General features: G+C 48.0%; 2 protein-coding genes across 2 annotated transcripts; both read right to left on the reverse strand.

The window, feature by feature from the left end:
• Window positions 1–363: 363 nt before the first annotated feature.
• On the reverse strand, window positions 364–11,547 carry srebf2 (sterol regulatory element binding transcription factor 2). The gene is made up of 20 exons (XM_068749373.1): window positions 11,457–11,547; window positions 9,788–10,128; window positions 9,087–9,273; window positions 8,821–8,981; window positions 8,402–8,554; window positions 8,017–8,298; window positions 7,802–7,901; window positions 7,547–7,683; window positions 7,186–7,393; window positions 6,921–7,096; window positions 6,442–6,691; window positions 6,128–6,297; window positions 5,823–5,994; window positions 5,425–5,542; window positions 5,209–5,318; window positions 4,827–4,959; window positions 4,456–4,627; window positions 3,713–3,889; window positions 2,744–2,855; window positions 364–2,529 (listed from the first exon to the last, which is right to left on the reverse strand). The coding sequence occupies exons 1-20, from the start codon at window positions 11,545–11,547 to the stop codon at window positions 2,312–2,314; spliced, it is 3,468 nt and encodes a 1,155-aa protein (XP_068605474.1). The 3' UTR covers window positions 364–2,311.
• Window positions 11,548–15,419: 3,872 nt separating this feature from the next.
• On the reverse strand, window positions 15,420–21,467 carry ccdc134 (coiled-coil domain containing 134). The gene is made up of 7 exons (XM_068750208.1): window positions 21,337–21,467; window positions 18,543–18,661; window positions 18,243–18,364; window positions 17,515–17,599; window positions 17,011–17,192; window positions 16,167–16,238; window positions 15,420–16,081 (listed from the first exon to the last, which is right to left on the reverse strand). The coding sequence occupies exons 2-7, from the start codon at window positions 18,646–18,648 to the stop codon at window positions 15,956–15,958; spliced, it is 693 nt and encodes a 230-aa protein (XP_068606309.1). The 5' UTR covers window positions 18,649–18,661; window positions 21,337–21,467; the 3' UTR covers window positions 15,420–15,955.
• Between the last annotated feature and the right edge of the window lie 543 nt (window positions 21,468–22,010).

Raw genomic sequence — 22,010 nt, forward strand, 5'->3', positions numbered from 1 at the left:
TGGTCCGACCGAAAACACGGAGTCCCAAAGTTCCGCATGGCCCACAGTTCCTCTGGAAGTTTTTGTAAACGCAGAATCCAAATATTATTTCTGAAACATGTGACCGCATTCTTTTGAGATTGGCCGGAACTGAAAATGAGTGTGAATTTGTCCTGTCGGGTTTATTCAGTATGTGTTCTGGAATGGCTCATTCCATAACACTGCGATGACAAGCTGTACTGCACTTCCTCCAGTAGAATTAAATGTAACAAATAACACTTCTCACTGTAAACTGATGAATATCATTCAGACTGAGGCGTCAGTGTTCATCAGTGTGAACTTCACAGATTCACACTGACAATCATCACACAGTCGACTCCCACCTCATGACAAATTATATGTGATGTTCTCATTTCTTCTGTTTCAGTGCTTCTTCTTCTCTTATGAGACATCCAAAAAATAGTGATAGATAATGGAAGCTGGGTGGGATATATTGTTTTATTATAAAAACAAACATCAAAATAAATTCTGACAATAAAACACAGCAAAGGGAAATACAGCTGTAACATAATTCTAACGATGGTAAAACCCCAAACCCGACGATGGTGGTTGAAGCATGTTTTCCTTGTTTACAGTATAGGTAAGATATTCTATTCATTCATTTGAGTACTTTCAGAATGCAGATACTGGTTTAACTGAAGCTCTGTAGTTTCTAACATCACACCTCTGTCTTGTATTTTAGAAACGGCATAACTCCAACGTACACCAGGAGCAAATCTGATTCTAAAACAGCAAGGTGATCATTTAAATGTGGGGTTTTACTTCAGTGAGAAACCCAAAGGTTCTCCTACCAACAATTTCTGAATCTAGACTGTTTTTATTGAAATAAAATAACTGCAAAACTGCTTCCTTCCCTCAACATAAACATATTTTATATTACATTACATTTCCATTAAATAAGATAATCGGGGCAGAGGAGCGCGGATAACCGATGAGTCAGGAATAAGTCAACAATTAAGAATAAAAAGCGAATCGGACAATTTAACAAATATACAAGTCCATCATTTCACTTTGTCGCACAGTTTTACAGCATCTTAAAATGATACACAACCCGAATCCTTTTTAGTATCAGACACTCGCAGCAAACCAGCAATTCAAAAAGGTCCTAATGGATTTGATGGTTGCTCCCCATCAGCGACTTCTTTATAGCCACTAAACAAGACCACAGCAGCTGAGGGTTTCAGATAAAAAGAAAAAAAGGTTTTGGTACCAGCTGACCTCGCATCGATTCCAAATTCTGGCAGGAAACCAGAGCCGACACCGACATGCGTCTCCTCTCAAATGGGAAATAGGGTTTTTATTAAATCTGTTTATCTGCCTATGTACATCTTATATACAGCAACATTTGGAGTTTTTATGCAATTATCTTTTAAATTTCCAACTTATCAGAACAAGATTGGCTGCTTTCTTCCACTATTTGGACAAATCCAATCATTTGTGTGTTTGCTGTGATGATGTCAACAGTATCTTCCGCTTCAGTTACTCTTAGGTCTAAATGAAGCAGGAAAGCAGGTTTTCAGTAGCATTACACTTTGCTGGACTGAAATTCAGGATAGCTGAAGTGGGGCTGAGTATCCTATTATTCTCCACAGTACAATGCTGGCACTGTACAGCATGTGAGGTAGATCAGAAGACACGACTCGGCACCGAACGGTTCAAAGCAAGATACTCTGTCTGTCCTACAGCACAGCCGGGCTGAACGGACTGCGGCTCTCTCTTGAGCACCCCGAAGCCCTTAATGGAGCCTGGCAATTTCAACAAGATAATGCAGCTACTGTTGCATTCATATTGCAGTGTGTCAGTAACGATAGTACATTTTGGTATTCTACAACTAATCAATGCCCTGCCATACCGTATCAATTTAAACAGCCATGAGACAAGGGGCCATTTTCCCTTTAAGGCCTGTCAAAGATGGGGTTTTTTCCTTCTTGATATTACTCTGTCATATTGTTTGTAGATGAGGCAGTTACCACTAACATCCAGCAGGCGGCAGGACTGCACTGCAACAGGAATCCACAGACATAAAAGGTGACAATTTGAAGCCATCGGAACTTTAGCTGCGGTGAATATTTAGAAATGAGTCAGACAAACTTCAAATTCAAAGACCTTGTTCTGTTGAGGGCGTGACTAACAGAATAATGTGCCGATGGCGGATGAGTAGCATTTCATTTTGCATGACTGGTAATTATCGAGTTCATCGCTTCCTTGTATTCGAGCAGCCCTAATCCGATTGTGTTTTATTCAAGCAGTGTGTGTGTCAGCGTGTGCACATTCAGGAAGCGGCGATGGTCGTTCCCCCGCTGAGACGCAGCAAGATCTGTTGACAGTCTTGCAAGGAGCGACGGTCTCCCACCCTCTCCAGGGTACGCTTGGCCTCGGCCAGCAGGCGGGCGCGGTGCCCGGGCGGCGTTAGCAGAGGCATGGGCAGGTGGCGGCAGGCCAGCAGGATAGCGTGAGCCCTCTCCCTCTCACCCAGGACGCACCCCCCATCTGACAGGAGGAGGAAAACCAGAACGCGGATATGATTCCATCACCTTCTGACATGTGTGTTGTGCATTTTAACGTGTTTCATGCAGATGTTTGTCTCTTCCCCCCCCCCCCCTCCTTTATAGTTAAGACTAGTAAAAACTGGTCCGAGCCCGTCAGAGTAACTCCATCGTGTGTAGCATCAGGCTAAAACGGGTATCGGCGAGCTTTGTGTTACCGGCTGTGGAGGCGCTGTGGCTCCTGCGTCGGAGGTTGTGCTCCAGCAGCTGGTGCGTCCTCGTGGGACTGGCTCCAGCCATCAGCCTCACTGTGGTCTCATGAAGAAACACCTACAGGAAGGGAAACATCAGAGGCACGATTATCATCATCGTCGTCGTCGAGGTTTCCCAGGAGTGATGCTGGAGCAGAGAAACTGAACCTCACATCCAGGATAGGGAGTGAATAAGTCTCAGTCGGTTTCTGTCTGGCAACAGAAACTCAAAATTATGCAGTTTAATGAGGATATTAGCGTTTCGTACACGTCAAAAAAATACCCGGTGGTCACGGACTGCCGAAGCTTTTCTAGGCCCCGGGATCATTTACAGCTACTCCAATAAATCCTGCAAGGAAGACTAATAAGCAGATCTGATCTCTGGAACCGGTAACTTTGGGCAAGAGCTCGATTTTCAAGGTTCATACTGTAAAAGAAAACTAGTAGGTCCCAGGTGATTAGGCTTTTTATAAAAGGACACAGTTTTTATTTAACAGAGGAAAAATATTTAGGGTTACGACCTGCAAACCAGCTTCACAAATCTGGAGAGGTTTGTTTTTTTTTGTTTTTTTTGCTTTTCTGTTTTTCATTAAAAAATCTAATTATTTCAACTGATTTGTTGTCTTTGGCTGAAAGCTAACAGACAATGAAAATAAATTATAGGTCTTTGGGCGCTAATAGCTTGTTGCTATTGGCATTCCTCCATATTCATGAGGTTTGAAGAGATAAATGAGAAATGAATCGTTAGCGTACGGTCAAGGTCAGAATGATAAATCATTAAGAATAACGCGGCTACAAGATGCACCAACAACAGAAAGCAGATTGAAATACAAAATGAAGTTAGTTTTCAATTTTCAAAGCATGCCGTTGTGTGTCGTTTGCGTGCTTTCCTCTTTGTAGTTGTTGTAGCCTCTGCTGACTGTTACCCGACTGTACCTTGTGTTGGGCCCGTCTGTAGCACTGCGTCAGCTTCCTCAGCGCACTGAGGTCCCTCTGGAAGCCAGCCAACATGGACCCAGGGGCCGGGCCTGGTTCTCCATTACTGCCGCCTCCTCGCTGCCATAAACTGGTCCTTAAGGTCAGCAGAAGGTCACAGACCAGGAGCTCCACACCCTTGATAGAGAAAGACCACAAAAAAGGTTAAAATGCTGTTTGGCGCATTTAAATCAGTCTCGTTGTAAGAAAATAAAAAAATAGATGCAGTATTGAATACCAGAACTGCTTTGTTTTTAGTGGCACATTAACGTGACTCAAATAAACCATTGCAAGAACAGCGACAAGCAACCACCCAGCGCGCGTCATATGGCATGAAAGCCAAATATGAGTGAAGTAATGGGAAGAGAGCGTCTACTATTGTGACGCGGGTGCGAGTAGATCGGGGAGGCCTCTGTACTGCACTGCAGACGCATTGCACTCAGCATCAGGATCATGCAATGCAACTACAATGCACCACAGCCACCTCCTGCCACCCACACACACACGAACCCCAACCGAGCATGCAGTGTGTGCGTGTGTGTGTGTGTGTGTGTGTGTGTGTGTGATGAACCAATGAATGCATCAACGTCATGAAAAATAAACACGAGGAAGCGTTCCATTGTGCGAGCAGCATGAGATTCCAGAAGAAAACCCAAACCCAATGCCAACTTGTGGAATGTTACGAGGGACTTTCTGTCGACTACCTTGTTCAGCCAGTTCCCAGACTGGGCGAGAGGCACAGCGATACTGTAGTGAAGGTGACTGCTGGCTCTGTTGCTGTGTGACAGGCAGGCCGCCGCGCCGTCTCCCTTCTGTGGGCTGACGCTCAAATGGACAGCTTTGCAAAGCAGCAGCACAGCCTTGGGGAGGGGGTGGCTGAAAAAAGAGAGGCAGAAAGCTGAGGATGACTGTGGTTTCAGTCGAACGTGTGTATTTGATGCCACCTGTGAGGCGGAGTTTTACAGCTCAGAAGATTTCCCGAGGTTGTGCAGCTTAATGATGTGATTTCTAGCTTTTTGGGGAGGTTGTGTTACGTCATACTCGCACCATCTGAAGCAACTTGTGCTTCACTTACTCAAGTGTGTGTAAAGCCCTCGGCATCCGCTCCGCTTCTGCCAGCAGTGACCTGACAGCCGCGTCGTCGCCCTGCAGCCAATGCACAGCAGCCTTCAGGACCAGAGCCCACCAGCGACTCACTGGGTCTCCCACTGCCAGCAAGAGGAGGAGGAGGAGGAGGAAGAGGAGGCACAGAACAATAAACATGACAATCTGTCTCCACTCCAAGTCGTGGCTCTGAAAAGCTTTTATTGTCAGGAGAGCTAATGTAATGGTAAAGACACCGGCCCTCGTCTCCAATCCAAGTCTCCTGTTATCCCCAAAAGCTAAATTTGCTACTGTCGGCTCACCTCTCACAAACATCATGCGATTCATGTTTCATTGTGGGCAGGCCGTTATACCTGAAGTCATGGTGTGATTGGGAGGAGTTGAGAAGGGAGGGCAGGAGGGGGGAGAGTCCTCTGTGCAGCTGTTCAATAACTGGAGGAAGTCCAGGGCATTGGCAAACTCTCTGAAAGAAAGCAAGCCCCAGCAAAAGAAGGAGGAGGAGGTCATCAGATCCAAAAATCATCAAAGCACATCAGATTCCAGGGACAACGGCGGCACCGCGGCTTTACCCAGAGGCATCCTTGCGTTTGCCTGGTTCGTTGCCACTTTGTGGCTGGATGAGGGTGTGAACGGCTCGCTCCAAAAGCTTCTGACAGAAACACCGGTGGAGCTGGGCAATGGGGTCCGCTGGAGGAACGAGTCAAATCATAACCAAGGGCGAAGTAAAACAAACAGTATATAAAATACTCATTAATATACAGCATTATGAATGATGTTTTCTGACTTGCCCTGCAAAGGCAAAGAAAGGGTGTGACATAATGAGCTTAAGTTGTGTTAGAAACAAAGATTAACCAAAAGAAAAACTCTGGTCTGTTTGTTTTAGAATTAAAATGACCAAAGGAAAAAAAGCCTGCCACTTAAAACTGGAAGACAAGCGTACGGATCGACGCCTCCTTTTCTGACGTACCTTTGTCTCTCTGTGAAGTGTACATTCCATCCGTCGTATCAGACTTCACCGACCAATCACAGCTCCGGAAGAACTGCCTACCCAGCGGCGTGAAGAGCCAACGCAGGCCGTCGGGGATGGGCTTGGTCTCTGATTGGTTGGCAACGCTCTCTGCACAACTCAACAGATAACCCTGGGTGACAGACAGGAGAAACGACGCTGATCACGGCCGGTAAAGCCGTCTACGGAAATGAATGAGCTGCCACTTATAAATAAATAAATATTAAAATTCAACAGACGGACAACGGATCGTGTGAGAGACCTACGGGCAGAAAGGAGAGGTGGTGGCCCAGCGTGGTGCGCAGGGCTATTGCTGCGGTGACATACATCTGGGCGAGCTGGGCGGGGGCCATCTTGCCTTGGGCGCTCTCGCTGAGGTTGACGGCACTCAGAGACAGAGACAAGGCCCGGAGGCTGCTGCGCTGAGGCAGCTTTCCTGCAGAGGTAAACGGTGTTCAAACGGAAGTGAACGTAAGACACCCGACTGATGTGTTGCCATGAATGTAAACGATGGCAGAGAACCAGGTTGAATCGTTGTGTGTTTTCCTGCCCGCGTTCAGCGCTAGCTCACGACACTCACCGGTGAGTTGCAGCTGGCTCAGCCGGTGGTAAACCAGAGCTGCGTCTCTTGCACTGGTCCGAGCCTCGTCCCCCTCGTGCCTCCCCCTCACTTGGTGAACCAGCCAGCCCAGGGGCGTTGGACGGTGTAAGAAGTAGCGAATCAAATTCCAGGACAGAGTGCAGACTAGGTCCAGATTGGTTGAGGGGAGAGCCCTGGTCAAGATGGACAGGCAGGTCTCTAAACTGGACATTGCTGCTGTGTAATCTCCCTGCAGGAGAGAAGAGACGGGATAAATATTAAGCTAATCGGCATTCAGCAAAGAGTGATAGGAACGATGTGGCGGGTGGGGCGACGAAGGTCGTGACTCAGACCTGAACACGTTTTCAGAAAATGCCAAAAATAAACCAGGCAGGAAACAGACAGCCTGAAGTAAAACATGAAAATAGTGAAACGCAAAGTAGGCCAAATCTTCCTCAGTAACTTCAAATATGACTCACCCTGTTGAGATGCAGATCAGCTTGCTTGCGGTGTCTCCAGAACAACACAGACTTCGGTGAGTGAAGGGGCGTGACGGGCTCCCACAGGTAGAGCACTCTGACGCACCCCCACACCGCTCCTACCCCACTCAACACCCACACCATCACCCAGGGCAACAGGCATCGGAGCCAGGACGCTGCAGGATGAGAAGACGGCGCATGGTCCCGATGATCCACGCAGTCGGCGTCACGACTCCCAATTAACAGAGTGGTCGGCCACACTCACCAAAGTCCTGTGTGTCATTTGGGAACCACACCAGTGTTCTAGATGGTCCGTGGCCCGGAGACAAGCTGGGGGCCCCCCCTGAGGTCTCAGAGCCCAGCAAAGACGGCAGCGGGTTCAGGGACAGGCAGAAGAAGGTTAGAGCGCAGAGAAGCAGCCGCGAACGATCCATCACTCCGACTGACATGGGCGAGTCCGGTTCGCTCTTTAACTGAAAGGAGACACGTTAACAATACACTTTTGGATCAGTGGGTTTGATATTGATCACATTATTATTGCTAATTTGAGAAACATTTGCTCGCAAAGGAAGACAGCTTCGTTCATGAAAGAGACAATCTGCATCTTCTCGAACAGCAGCTTTTACCTGCTCGTGATCCAGTAAGGGGCTTCCTGGCTCGGAATCCAGGCTGTAAGGAGAGCCAGAACCAGAGTCTGAAGCCGGAGGCGACATAATCACTAATTCCTGTTTGAGATCCATATCTTCAGACATCGTCACGGGCTCTGAGACGGACACAACGTTTTCATTGGTTAGAAAATTAACAAACTCCTCGCATTCTTTATTTTACACAGGAAACATTTGTCCAAATGAGCTACTTGCCAATAAACCATGAACACTCACTGTTCTTAAGGGTCAGATTCTCCAGCCGTAGTTTGTGGTTGACCTGCTTCAGGTACTTGATGTAATCGATGGCCTTCTTCAGCACTCCTGACTTGTGTATCTGGGTAGAAGGATTTGAAACGGGCTATGTGAGAACATTATTACTGCGTAGAATTAATTTGCACATCTAAAAACTAGTTCTAAAGCTTCACTGCCCCAGGATTAGAACAGGCAACCTTGGCATCACCCCCCATGACCAGGTCTCTGAGCTCCAGGATCTTGTCGTTGATGGAGGACCGGTATCTCTTCTCGATGATGTTGTGCGTCGTTTTCCTCTCCCCCTCCTTCACCACTCCGCCGGGCCCGACTCCTCCCATCATCAGCTGACTTTGCTCCACGATCGATCTGGGTCCCTTCGTGCAGTAGGAGGAGCCTGGCTGCAGTTGCTTGATCGGCAGCTTGTCTGCTCCACCCATCATGACAGGAAGAGTGGTCAGGATGTTGCTGCTCATCAGTGTCTAGGCACAGAAATCAGTTGCCAACAATTCATTTATTTGGCTTCTAGGGGGAGATTTTTTTTATGCATGTAATAACTGAAAATCTTCTAGGCTCACTGTGTACCGGCACTTGCAGGGCTGTGCTCTGGATGGGTGTGGTCAAGGTGGCGATTCCTGCAGGGTTCTGCATGGTCGACAGCACCTGTGTGCCATCCGGCTTTATTGTTGCCAGAACCAGGGATTCCGTCTTCAGGATCTGAGGCTGTTGCACTAAAACCTGATGGAAAGACACCGCAAAATGTCAAAAGGAAACTTTTACGTTTCCTTGAAAACAGTTTCAAAGATCGTGATAGTTGCGGCACGGGCCTCGGTGCTCCGTGAACCTACACCGAACATCATAAGACAAAATAATTAGCAGAAGATCATGCCATTTAATAAATACAAAATATTTCCAGATATCAATAATCATTATATCAATTTTCCGGTCAAATCTGTGGCGACTCATCCAACCCCGCACATGCCACCGTAAGCGAGGTTACTTACGGGGACTTGCTGCATCTGCTGTTGCACAGTGTGGACAGTGGTGGGTGCCGCGGAGAGAGTCTGAATGGTCTGACCCGTTTGGGTCAGAACACGCTGGTGCTGAATGGCAACCGGTTGGAGCTGTGGCGATGTCACAATGCTCTGCATCTGTGGCTGGAGCACTGGCGTGCGAGACAAGGCAGTGGATGAACAGCGAGTTAAGCTCTAAATATACTGCTGAGAATACGGCGTCAGTAAGAGACGAGGCGCCGACCTCTTCTAGTCACCTTGGAAACCCGGAGCAGGGCTGTGGTGGCAGATGACAGGGCTCTGGATCAGACGGCCGCCGCTGGAGGTAATCATCACAGTTTGCGGTGCCTGACTCTGGATGGGCAGAGGTGTCTGACAGTGGGTCTGAACCAGGGTGTGGACCGGGAAGGTCTGGGTCTGCATAGGAATCCCCTGATTGTGCATCTGTGTTTAAGTAAAGCATCAAATATAGTAAAACACATTTCCTTCCCTTCAGAGATGACCGAGTCGGATGCAGCAGGAGACACTTCATCCGCCTATTCTGATGCTCTATTTTAGGATAAAGATATTTCTCTATATATCTTTAAGACTACAGTTTTGCTGAGACGTGCACTGCCGCTTGTGAGGATGCTGAGCTTTGTGCTACATATTAGAATCTGTCAGATGTTTTCCTCCCGTCAGCAGAAGCTTTTTTTTTTTCCCCCAGTATGGCTGGAGCAATAAAAGGAAATGAATCCACAGCAGATAATAAAATAACAGCTGGAGAGGCAGGCACTTTGAAAATTACCTCACACTCCAATCTAGTCCATCACCGAACCACACCTTTAAAACAAATCTATGAACTTAAAATACAGCTTTTAACATGCGGCCTATAACAGTGAATACAATTACTGAGGATAAACAGAAGTGGGTTTACTGGCATCTCAAACACCAGATCGGTGCGATCCAACGTTGATACCTGGATGGTCGGTTGCACAGTGTGTTGAAGCTGAGGCTGGATGGGCTGCACCACCGCTCGGGGCTGAAGAAGTGGAGGGCTGCGGGTCACCTGCTGCACCCCCGCTGAGACGGTGACGGGGGAAAGCGTCTGGGCAGGAGAGAGGGGGAGAGACTGCGAGGGGGCAAGGCCACCACTGGTGCTCTGGTAGATAGGGGTTGTCTGGAGAGTTCTGGACGTTTGAATGGCAGGTCGAAGGGTGCTGATGGTACCGCCTCTCTGTACAGAGCCTGTTGGGGTCATCTGGTCCTCAAACAGGTCTGGAAAGTCCCCCCCCGGGTTGCTGAAAAACTGCAGCATCTCTGAGGAGACAGAGAAGCAGAATGACTTTTGACAAATATTGAATTACAGTATTAGCTCTTCTCTCCTTCCTCAATCTTTTTTCTTTTGTATCCGGATTATCTCCATCAGTAATATTTAGAGAATCTGAGGATTTGTCGATTTGGCCTCTTTGAATTTACCAGGCTGTTCTTCACGCGTCACATACATAACATTAGAGCACGCAGCCCAATGGGGGTCAGATTGATAATGACAGACAGGACAAAGCAGCTCTGGGCCCCCAGAGCTTCAGACAAAGCTCACACAAAGGATAACTCCATCGAATGGTTCCCTGGGCCACTCGGTGCAAAGATAACTGGTTATATAACCAGATTCACAGTTCCAAAGAGAACAATGGGGGGGGGGGGGGGGGGGGGGCAGAATGTTCTAAATAAATATTTTACAACATGTTATTCCACAAACTTTGTTCAATAACTCTATGAAATATATCATGAAAAGATGGAGCAGAGGAGACCAAAATTTATTCAATAAATAAATTATACACGGACATATCGTAATAACTAAGCTTGATAAGTTACACCATTAGGTCTCTCTTCACTACCCCAAAACACCGCTTCCTGGAAATGTTTACCTCTTACTGTTTCCTGGAAAGTATTTCCTATGGAAATACAAAAATGATAATTGTAAACCTAACTAAAATGCAAAAGTGTACAAAGCTGAAGATATAAGAGATGCAGTAGTTTTAAAGCTACTTTCAAACACTTCATGCCAAAAACTGCACATGTTGAGTTTTCTTCAACCCCCAAAATGAGATTAAGAAAAATATTAAATACCAAAAAGCATCACTTCTATAATTTGGATGATGCGTCGAACAGGTTCCATGAAACAATGTAAATGGTTTTAGAGTTATGCCCGACACAATAATGTTCAAATAAAGACGGCTATATTCCCCGGCATATAATGCAGGTAATGATTATAGTAAAAAAAAAAAAAGATGATAAAAATTAAAGTAAAAGCTAAATGCATAAATTACTGTTGGACTGAAAGTACTACGTAACACGGCAGCTTTTAAAATGTACAAAAAGTGACGTTCACATTTGCGACGTAATTTTTAATTGCTAAATAAATGAAACTGAAACAAGTGAATAATACCGATACAGTATTTGATGAATCAAACGAGAATCCTTTCATTAGAACGCAGCTGGATTCTAACGCTACGAACACCAGAGTTAGAATCTAGCGCATCCTCCCCGTAAACCGTAAACAAACCCCCGAACGACGAGCATCTCTCGGAGCGTCAGAATGGACTTAGTAAACACCGGCACCGGCACCGTCAACACAACCGACTCACCGTTGATGTCTCCTAACGTGAATTCGTCCCCTAATTCCGATAAAGTCGAGTCCATGTTTTCCGTGGCGGAGACGTACTCTCCGCTGTCCATCCCGTCCAATGGCCACTTCGCCCTCACGGCTGTCACCGGCGCATTAAATAAAGGGCAACAAGGCCGCAGGCTGTTCGCTTAGCGACGCCTACAAGACGTTTATCTAATCCCGGAGAAGCAACAATGTTACAAACTCGAAGGAGACACACCGATAATATCATTCACTCCAATCTACACTCAGCAAGTCGCCATCTTCTTTTACGATCATTACGTCATTCACAAACAGACGCGAGGCCACAAAGCGGTGTCTGATTGGTCCAAAACTACCTTTTGTTGTTGTGAGACCAGTCATCATCGTCCAATGACAAGGCCGTATTTGCCGTGGTCTGATAGGACGTCATCCATCAGAAGCTTCGGCGCTATTTAGACCACGCCCTCTGTCTTCATGAATAAAAGGGAGATTATTCGGCATACTGGGCCACTTAGACGTAATCACATAACAAAAAACGACATTAAAAAGTAACATCTATAGTAATAGTAGATGTTAAATGATAAATAAATATGGATAGATAAATGATATACATTTTCCTGCTACATCCTTGATATGTTCCCCTGTTGGCAGATTGTTTTGTCTTCAGTAGAAATAATCGTGTTCAGAGAAAATTCATAATCATGAGTTATAATTCCGATTATGAATTCAAACCCGACGATCCCGTTCTTTTGTGTTTGTAAAAATGCAATTATTGAACTTTTTATAAAAAAGTGGCAACTCAGCAACGAAAGGAGCACGCATCTAATTGCGGTTCTATCAAACACATATAAATTATGTAAATGGGAAAAATATATTTTGTTTATTAATGTAACGTGTGTATATTTAAACTCTTACACATTTCACTCAAGAAAAAACACATAAAGTTGATATATGTTTATTAAAATTCATCATCAACACAAGTGGCACAGGTGATAAGAAGTGAACAAGAAAATCATTCATTCATAGAACATGACTGTATTTATGTTTATTTCACATCAAGTGAAATGCCAATGGCACCACTTTTACAATCCCAGTTGAATACAGGAGTAGAGTTGTTTGGGTAGTCAAACTACCAACTTCTGTGTGGTTCACAACAGATCATGAAACAAGACATGAAATATTAAAATCACTTAAATATCCTTTTACTCATCATTTTCAACTCTTACATTTGTAATAAAGTATCTTATTAACACATCAATCATATCAACAAAACTATATGTATCGGTGTTGAAGTGCATTTCTTGTCTCCAGTTCTGATACTTGAATCAAATTCATGGCTAAAGTATAATAACATGTTCATTCATCTGTCTGGTTTCCATAATAATTGTCTATTTTTTATTCCTTTATACAACCCGGTTGCTAGGTGAAAAACCCATTTATATAATCCCATAGCCAGAATTTATTTCTTCCAGCGGACCTCATAAGAGTTCTTCTGTGAGTAACTGGCTTCTGGTGATCCTGTACCACGTCTGACTTTCTCCTTCACGACCTTCACTGCCAGACCGCCAGCTAGCAGCACTGATGCTGCAGCTTTGCCGATGTCTGCCACCGCAGTCACGATCCGTGTTGCTGTTGCCGCGGTACCCCAGTGATCTGTTGACCCACAGAGGGCCCGAGGCGGCCCGGCAGCCGCTCGGACATTTACAACCATCTCCTGAGCTAAGGCTGCTCCTGCTGCAGCACAATGGGGAGTCACAGCACCCGTTGACACCCTCCCTGCAGCGGCCGCTGCACTTCGCCCTGCTGCTGAAGCTAAACTACTCTGAGCTACAGACGCACCTGCTGAAGCGGTCTCCGCTCCAACGAGGGTTGCTGTGCCTAAAGCAGCCCCGGCTCCCATGACGCCTCCCACTCCTGCTGCCACCCCAACAGCAGAGACTCCTATGAGGCTAACCTGGCCCAAAGCATCCAGAACTGCCTCCTGGGGACCGGCAGCCTCAGCACCGGCAATGGCTCCAACGGAACCGCCCAAAACTCCACCTGTTGCTGCTCCCAAAGCCACCGCAGTTTTCCCAGAGGCTGCAGCCACTACGGCGCCCACAGCTTTCCCAACGCCGGCGCCTCCCGCTCCAGCAAACAGACTTGTAGCAAAGCCAACCGAGGTGCCCGCGAGAGATGCTCCTGCTGCAGCGGCTAACGGAGCGGCGGCTCCAAACACCGCCCCCACCGCCATGCCAGCGGCTCCGGCAGCCACTAAGATCTTAATTTTCCGCAGCACCTTGTCAGAGAGCGCCGCCTCCCTCCTCTGGTAAGTCACGGGTGAATTCAGAAAACGGTGCAGACGCCCACCCCCGCCGAAGATCCCGTTTCTTTCTCTGAAGCGGCCCCTAAATCGCTCAGCTCCGTCCCTCAGGAGCCAAGAGGAGCTGCCTCTGGTTTCCTCTGTGCATCTCTCCTCGCTAAAAGTCTCCTCGCTTTCCCTCCCAACCCCCTGTGATCTCATCTTTGTGCTCGCTGCTCCATCAGACTCCAAACCACACTTCCTTCTCTTCCCAAAACGAGCCTGCTCTTCCACGCCGCCATCATTCCCCCATTCTTCCCCCCCCTCTGCTTGCTGTTGCTCCATCAACATCATTTTCTGCTCCTCCCTGATGGCAGCCTCTGCTTCTCGGAACATAGCACTGGTGTAAAACCCCTCGTTTGTCTCCTTCACCATCTTATCCACCTTAATGAAGAGTTCTTTAACCTGCGTCGAGTCACTGGGGTCTCTGTTGTTGAGCACATGGTACCTGCCGCCACACCGCTCCATCAGAGCCTTAAGCCCAGCAGGTGCGCCCTGCAGGTGCTCTTCAATGGTCGTGCCCTCAAGGTCATCGCCCCTGGTAAAAAGGACCACCGTGTGGTGATGGAGCGCATCCTCCCCGAATATCCTGGCCAACTCACCGGCAGCCTGGTTTTCCTGTTCTGTATATCGTCCAACTGGCAGCACAAGGAGGAAGGCGTGTGGCCCAGGGGAAGACAGCGCCACACATTTGGCTATCTCTTCGTGAACCTGCTCCACGCTGAGGTGAGCGTCACCAAAACCTGGCATGTCAGCGACCACGACTCTCCTCCTCCTCCTCGTCCGTGCAGCAGTCCGACCATTGTCCCCAGCGTCCTCCGCCTCGGTGACTTCAGCGTTCCCAACCTGGCAGGTCTTGGTAACGGAGCTGGCGCTGACCCGAGACAGGAACTGCCTCCGGCCCAAGATGGTGTTCCCAGACGCACTCTTGCCAGATCCAGTCATTCCGACGAGAACGAGCCTGAGCTCCTCAAAGTCGTCTCCTTCCCGTTTAATCTTCTCCATGTCATCCGGCTCGTGTTTCCATTCTTCATCCCCTGGTGGAGAAAAAAAAAAAAGCCACAAATATGAAGTGAAACTTTCTTTAAGACCATTTAGAATTCATATTTATACGGGTAGGAGCAGTTATATCAGCTGTAATTTGTATATTAAATACAAACTCAAATGTTTTATGATAACCAGATGTTAGAACTTTATACCAAACCTGCGCTCCAGGACGTTTTACCACCGCAAAACCCTGAGCGGCGTCAGAATGTTGCGTTTTCTAGCTCGCTAGCTCCAGGAAGCTGAAGGTAATATTTTTAGATAGCTTTAGCATGTTGCTAACTGTCAGAAAAGAGCGACTATCGCGAGAAGAGGTTATTATTATTATTATTTTACCAGAATCCATATTTTCAGTCCGATTGACGATGCGGGTTCCGCTCCACAGCTGAACCTTTACTTTCATCTACACGGGAAGTACGTGTCCATGATCTCCGAGTCTCCGACTGCCTAGCGACCCGAACGTCGACGCCGGACCCCGGCTGATTGTCTGGAGGCTGCCCGCCCTCTGCCGGCTGGTTGCCCGACCAGACGTGGAGAACTCACCGCACAAGCATCACGCAGAACTTCACGCACCCATATCCGAGTCAGTTTATTTCATTAAAGTCGATAACAAAATGGCTTGTTCATTCTGCAGCAAGGATATTCTTTCTCTGAATATACATATAGTTTTATAACAGTCGTAATACATGTCAAAACCACATCAATCTCAATCCCACAGACATTAACCATTAAAATACCTCCATTTCCATTTGTCCCTCTGGAAAAACAACCAAAATGAAATTGTAGACCGTCCTAAATCCAAAAAGCAGGAGGATCGGGCTGAATTTAACGACACAAGGTCAAATTTATATTTGGCAACCACACATGAGTTTCAAACACATGAAACGTCGACTGGGAGGTTATTAAACTTAAATTAAATCTACTACGGTGTCGATCACTGTTCTTTCACTCTTTTGGGGGGCCATTTTCGGTTTACTCTCGTTTCAGCGGCGCCCCTGGCGTCCTGTACGTCACTGACACCGGAGCCTCCAAGTCGGGCTACCCCTTGGTGACTTATTGGCGTGCTCCTTTCCTCCTCGTCTCGGTTCTCCCCAGGACGCTGACGGACAGCGCTATAGCTCGGAGCGAGAGCGGGAGATGCGAGGTCCTTTCCTGATTTCTTTCCTCTTCTCCTCTTTCCGCCTCCTCTTCTCTTCCTCCCTCAGGATCTTCTGGAAGGCTTCGGCCGTGTGGAGCACCTGAAGTTAGATGGGAAAGGGCGTGAGGGTCAGATTCAGGTCGAGGCTACATGTGAACCGACATGGACGCACGCGCCTTACTCACATTGTCTCGCTCCGTACGATACGGGTTTATGAAGTCGGACGTTCTCTCCGTTATTCCCAGCTCCTGTGACATCTGAGAAATGGACAGAATAATCAGATGACAAAGACAAGAGAAGTGCTTGAGGGGGCGAGCCATCAATTCTTCAAAGAGATAAGAAATGAATGCGATACCCCGGTCACTTATCCGACGGACGCAAAGTCAATTTACTTCTATTTGGACAGAAATTACAAACAGGAAAAAAAAAAGAATCAATATTTCTTCTCATATTTTCTCCTCTCATTTCATCTCTGAGCTGCATCGACTGGTGGAGAAACTACTGCCGTTGGTAGTCTGCAGAATTAATCCACTATATAATCCTCTTGGCACATCGCTGAGGGCACAGATTAATCCTGCTAGACTTTAGTTCATTAACGCACACATTAAACAAGGAACTCCCTTACTAAATAAGGCGAGGAAGCCCCGATTCTAAGACCACGGATTCAAGAGACTCAAATCGGATTTGGCAAAACTGGATTTTTGCGTTCATACAGCCCTGAAACAGAATTCAATGAGCTCTATATATTTGATATTTATACATATTGAAAACGGAATTATTATTAAGCCTAATCTTAACAAAGAGGCATGAGTCAGAAGAACAAGACACGTTGGCGTCTCAAGGCCTTTCTTTACTGGTAGCCTGACACAACATCGCTTCCGGCCTCTTTTAAGCAACATCCTCCCAGAATGCAGAGCGCATAGGAGTGAAGTAATTCATTCAGACGGCTCGGCCTCTGAGGTAAGATGAATGCATTAAAAACAGGCGACATGAGCAGGATGGGATCAGGGGGGGGTCGTGTGGCCTTACAAGAGTGAGGACATGTTGGTGGGCTCCTCCTGTGAAAACGCCGGTCCGGTTACAGAAACCCAGCCCCCAGCGAAGCAGGCCCCCCCAGTCAGAGTTCCGGTCATAATAGTGGTGGACGATCCGAGGGAAGCGCAGCGCTACGTCGCCAAAAAACGCCGTGTTCTCCACCACGTGAGAATAAGCTGCAGACGGGAAGGAGAGGAACGGTTAGAGGAAGGTGTCGTGAGGATTATCTTTGCGCCGACAAAACAAAGACAACAACGGTAATTACCGAGACAAAAAGGGATGCAAGCAGACAGAGATGCTAATAGCAAACATCGCTGGCACCGAAAGAGGAAGACGGATGAGAGAAATAAAGCCCGACAGAGGCAGCGGAGTGCAAGGCAAACGAGTCGGAGGCGTTGGAGATGGCGTCGGCGTGTGAAAGATGAATTAGAGGCGATGCTAAGTAGAAAGGATTAGCCCAGAAGAGTGAGGAAAAGGAGGCGTAAAAGTGCGTCATACCTTCTTTGATCTTTTCATCCATCGGGAAAGGGTCATCCGGCTGCATGTTGGCCATGACCAGGATCTGCCTGGAGTCCTCCAACACCTCGGGAAGGAGAAACAAGAGCTCAGGGTCATGTGGAGTTAAGAGTTCCCAGATTGACTTAGTTTAAGAAACACGTTCACTCAATCCTAGTGAATCCATTCAGAACGACCTCAGGACGGATTTCACGCCATCGCGTGGTCAGAAAAAATGACTTGGTGAAAAGACGAGGTTTAACTAAAGTGAGGAATTTCTCAAAGCCGTCTGTCGTCTCACTTTTACATGTTAACTTTATGCGATAACGTGGTTGTAGATTAGCATCGGCGCAGCATCAGCGGGGATTTGCACAGGGAAGAGATAGAAGTAGAAATGCTGACGATGTATTTCAGACGCTGGAGGTTGCCTCTGCGAGATGTCCTTGAGAGGCAGCCAGGCAGACGCGTAAAGACCCCACCCTCGGGGGAAAACGAGGCGAAGCTCCACGCGAGCGGACGGCGATCTGAAGCTTTCTGAGTCTCCGCAGGGCCGAAAACAATCTTATCATTCAATCTGCTGAGAGTTACATAAAGATAAAATGCTGCTACGCGCAAACCTCTGCTGCAAAGCCATTGTCCTGCTTCATTTTGGCGATAAAAAAAATTTGTTTTATTCCTAAACCACTATCCAAACTAGTCAAAGGAAATTACACACACACACACACACCTACCTTGAAGAGCCCTTTCAGCATGATATCTATGATCTTGTACTGCTGATTAATGTCGTTCAGCTCCACCAGGTTCTTGAGCGCGTTCAGCTGATCTTTCCTCTTGGTTTCAAACAGCCGCTTGTCTGATTTAATAGGTCAGGAGGACACCCGCTCGCCACGTGGCCACCAGTCTCACACACACACACACACACACACACACACATCCATCTGTCGCATGAAAAGAAAGATGCATTCATGAGCACGCACACCCCTGCGACTCGCCATCAGGGCATTAGGCAGCGACCGGCAGCAGAAGGATACAGATCTCCAGGTTGGTGTCGTGTCTTGGTCTGTGCGTGTCCGAGTCGGCCGAGGCGAAGGCGGCGGCGGCGGCGAGCGCCAGGACCACGGCGCACACAGTCTGCATGGTCAGCAGGGCTCTGCAGGATGACAGGCCGAAGGGCGATCAGCCGTTGTGGGATGTTAATTGACCGGCAAGGAGCTGTGGGATTTAAATTCCCTCGGGGGACGGGGGGACGGAGACATGCTGGGAGGACGTGGCCCCGAGGAAACACCAGACCCCCTCCCCACCTCGCCATCCTAAGCGGTGGTCTTCTTCAGCAGTTTCATCCAGTCGCAGCTTCCTCTGGAACTTTATATACGTTTCAAAGACGGGGGGGGGGGGGGGGGGGGGGGCGAAGAGCGTGTGAAGATAAACAGCTAAAAATAGATCCTCGGCAAATGAAAATTTAATGAAAAGACAAATGTTTAAGGAAGCATTAACACAAATCACAAGTGACAGATACAACGCTGATGATAGCTACGAGACATGACTCACCTAATTCATGCATAATTTAGCAAAGGCTCCTTCAATGATATGACCAGAGGGATGGAGGCTCGGATGCAGGGAGTCAAACCGTGAGAGGCGGGAGGAACACTCGGAGGAGAGAGAGAGACAAGCCGGAGGGGAGGAGGGGGTGAAGAGGAAGCGGGTGAAAGAAAGAAAGAGACCCGACGGGGGGAACAACAGCGTTCCTGGTGAATATTTCATCTCACTTTTCTGAGACACGGCAGTAAAAGTGGAAAGACGCACACGGAGAGGAGAGGGAGCTCCAGACCGAGGAAGAGGAGGAGGCTGTGCGTTTTGGATCGTGAGAACCGGCGACTCAAATTTGTTCTGAGAAGTCACCTTTACGAGCCGGGCCAGCCGACTCCTTCAACGCGAAGGTTTCAGGCTGTGCTTGACATGAATCGCCTCGTATCAGAGAGGGAAAGCCGGCGCTCCCTAAAGATCGATGGCCCCTCTACCGAGTGCCGATTGGCCGACAGCAATCATTTGAAATCACAACTTCTTCCTCCTCGATCTGAACAGGCTAAATTCTGGATGAGCCTGAATGACGTGGAGAGGCCGCTCTGAAATGCTGACTCGGTTAGCCGCTGCTACTGTGGCCTGAAGCGGCGCTCGCCGTGTTCACAGGCCGCATTTTTAATGGAAAAAACGTTGTTTTTTTTGTGTGTGACAGTCAGCAGAAGGAGGCGTTGCTGAAGACAGCCGAGCGAGGACGGCGTTCGATCGAAGCCAATTTGTAGAGTCTAAGGACATCTATTGGGACGCCTCCCAGCTTTCTGGGAAAGGCTACAACGGCGCACATTTATTTCTAGATAACCTCAGAGTCGGGGGGGGGGGGGGGGGGGGGGGTCAGCCATGAAAGTTGACAGGTATTTATGAATAAGGAAAAGATACTGCCACCAACTCAATCTGACTCACCGAGCAGCTGTTAATGGGGGTCCTGGTGATTTTAAGCAACGTCAAAAAGACATCAAGAGTGGATCAATCAACTCTAACGCGGCTTCGGCGGCGACGGGATGAGTCTAAATGCGCCCGTTAACTGCAAAGCGAGCAAACCCCGAATACACAGAACACGCAGGACGATGATCTCAGAGCGCAGTAAGAAAAACACGCTGGCCCAGCGCCAGCTGTGAAATCAGGCGACAGGCCGACCAGGTGAGAGCGACTGTTGCTCAGCAGGTTAACCTCCCCCCGGCTGCACCGGCGGGAGGGTTGACAAACGCATCCACAGCCCAACGCATATTGCAGGACCATTAATGAGACACAGATTGCTCTGCACGTGACGGATTCCCTCTACCGCTGGCCTCGCTGGCGGGAGCGCCTGGTTCACATCGTTCTCTGGAGGCATCACTCAAGCTGGCAGAGGCAGAGGCGTGGAGGTCGGAAGGATGAGAGGTTCTGGCCGAAGCCGTGCGAAGCCGAGTAAATCCCTCAGCCGGAGGAGGGAAAAAACGAGAGGCGGCGAGTCTGATTCCCCGAGCGGGAGATTCCAGGTTCCCCCGTCTCGCCAGTCAGGAGGTTACAGCATGTATTACACACACACAGACCCCGCGGCGGTGTGAAAGCATGCCTCCGATTCTCTACGACGCAACGCAAAAGCCAATTTGCTTTTTTTTTTTTCTTTCCGCTCCACACTTGGAGGGACTGAATCGAGAACAATATCTTGAAAATATCCTTCAAATCAAGAACAGAAAGCAATTCTGTTCTCCGTGAACCGACCCTGCGACGTTCAAGAGGCAACATGTGACCCCTTGAGACGAGGGCAACCCCTGAGAAGATGGAACAAGCGTGATGCTCATCAGCATCAGCATCACCCCCCCCCCCCCCCCCCCAGGATGCTGAGCTGCTGTGGGAAGTGAGGTTCTCTCTCTGGGGCATCTGAATTATCACTTACGCAGAGTCGGATATAAATATGATGATGATGATGATGATGGTGGTACAATCTGGATGAAGACCGTCATGTGGACCATCCCATTACACGATTAAAGGATTCCGTGTCCCCTGCCTGACCCGCGTTCCCCTCAGACGTGTGACTGTCCAGCGGAAGTGATCAGTTAATTTAAAATCGAAAGGCAGATAATTACGCGTTGATTAAGAAACTGAGATCACGTTTAAGAGAAACGATATAGAATAAAAACCCACATTTAACGCACAGGCGGCTTCCTTTTGGGACCGAACCAAGTATTTGAAGTGTTGGATCAACCCCCCCCCGTCGGCGGAGATCGATCGCCGGACATTTGAAGCGCGAACTCGCGGATCACTCACCGCGTTGTAGCGGGGAAACGGCGGCGCCACACGGCAGCGATTAGCGGACAGCGTTCGCTCCAGAGAAGTGCAAGTTGAACCCTTTTGTGTCAGCTCGCCGCCGGTGAGGTGACGACGCGGCGGGGGCGCTCATTTACATGCGGATCCCGCTGCTCCACTGCTGCAGCGCCACGATCACACCCGACAGGCTCGCCGTGGACGAATGACAGAGCAGCCAGCCAGCGCCGACCACGGAGCGGAATGTTGTTTCCGCACGGACGGTTTAAAGAGGAACACCGCCAGAGAGCATGGGGTGCGTTCCGCTTCGAGTGGTTGATCTTCATTGATCGATTATATATTCAAACGCACTTTTTGTACGAGATTTTTTTTTATGGGGGGGCTAATTATAACTTTCATTTATGACAAATCAAACACGAACCGTTTAAATTGATTATTACTTTTTTTTTCTACAAAAAACACAAAACTAGATTCTACTTTTACTTTTACTACAGTCACTAAATTCAAACTTTACTGACAAATATCTTAGCTGCTATGAAATGGGATGCATAATCCAGTCATCAGCGTTCCTGAGGAATCTTAGCCCATTCCTCACGGATAAAGGCTGCCGCTTCTTTTTTGAGCCACTTAAAGCACTGGGTATTAATGGCAATGTAATATAAGAAGGCTAATAAAAG

The sequence above is a fragment of the Brachionichthys hirsutus genome, chromosome 16, assembly GCF_040956055.1.
Source record: "Brachionichthys hirsutus isolate HB-005 chromosome 16, CSIRO-AGI_Bhir_v1, whole genome shotgun sequence".
Taxonomy (NCBI): domain Eukaryota; kingdom Metazoa; phylum Chordata; class Actinopteri; order Lophiiformes; family Brachionichthyidae; genus Brachionichthys; species Brachionichthys hirsutus.

Coding starts and splice junctions, on each gene's coding strand:
- ccdc134 (XM_068750208.1), bottom strand. CDS start 18,648: ATGCAGACTGTGTGCGCCGTGGTCCTGGCGCTCGCCGCCGCCGCCGCC. Junction 17,600..18,242: donor TGCTGAAAGGGCTCTTCAAG/GTAGGTGTGTGT, acceptor CTCCTTCCCGAG/GTGTTGGAGGACTCCAGGCA. Junction 17,193..17,514: donor GGATGAAAAGATCAAAGAAG/GTATGACGCACT, acceptor TCCCGTCTGCAG/CTTATTCTCACGTGGTGGAG.
- srebf2 (XM_068749373.1), bottom strand. CDS start 11,547: ATGGACAGCGGAGAGTACGTCTCCGCCACGGAAAACATGGACTCGACT. Junction 10,129..11,456: donor CACGTTAGGAGACATCAACG/GTGAGTCGGTTG, acceptor CTGTCTCCTCAG/AGATGCTGCAGTTTTTCAGC. Junction 7,097..7,185: donor AAATGACACACAGGACTTTG/GTGAGTGTGGCC, acceptor CTCATCCTGCAG/CGTCCTGGCTCCGATGCCTG.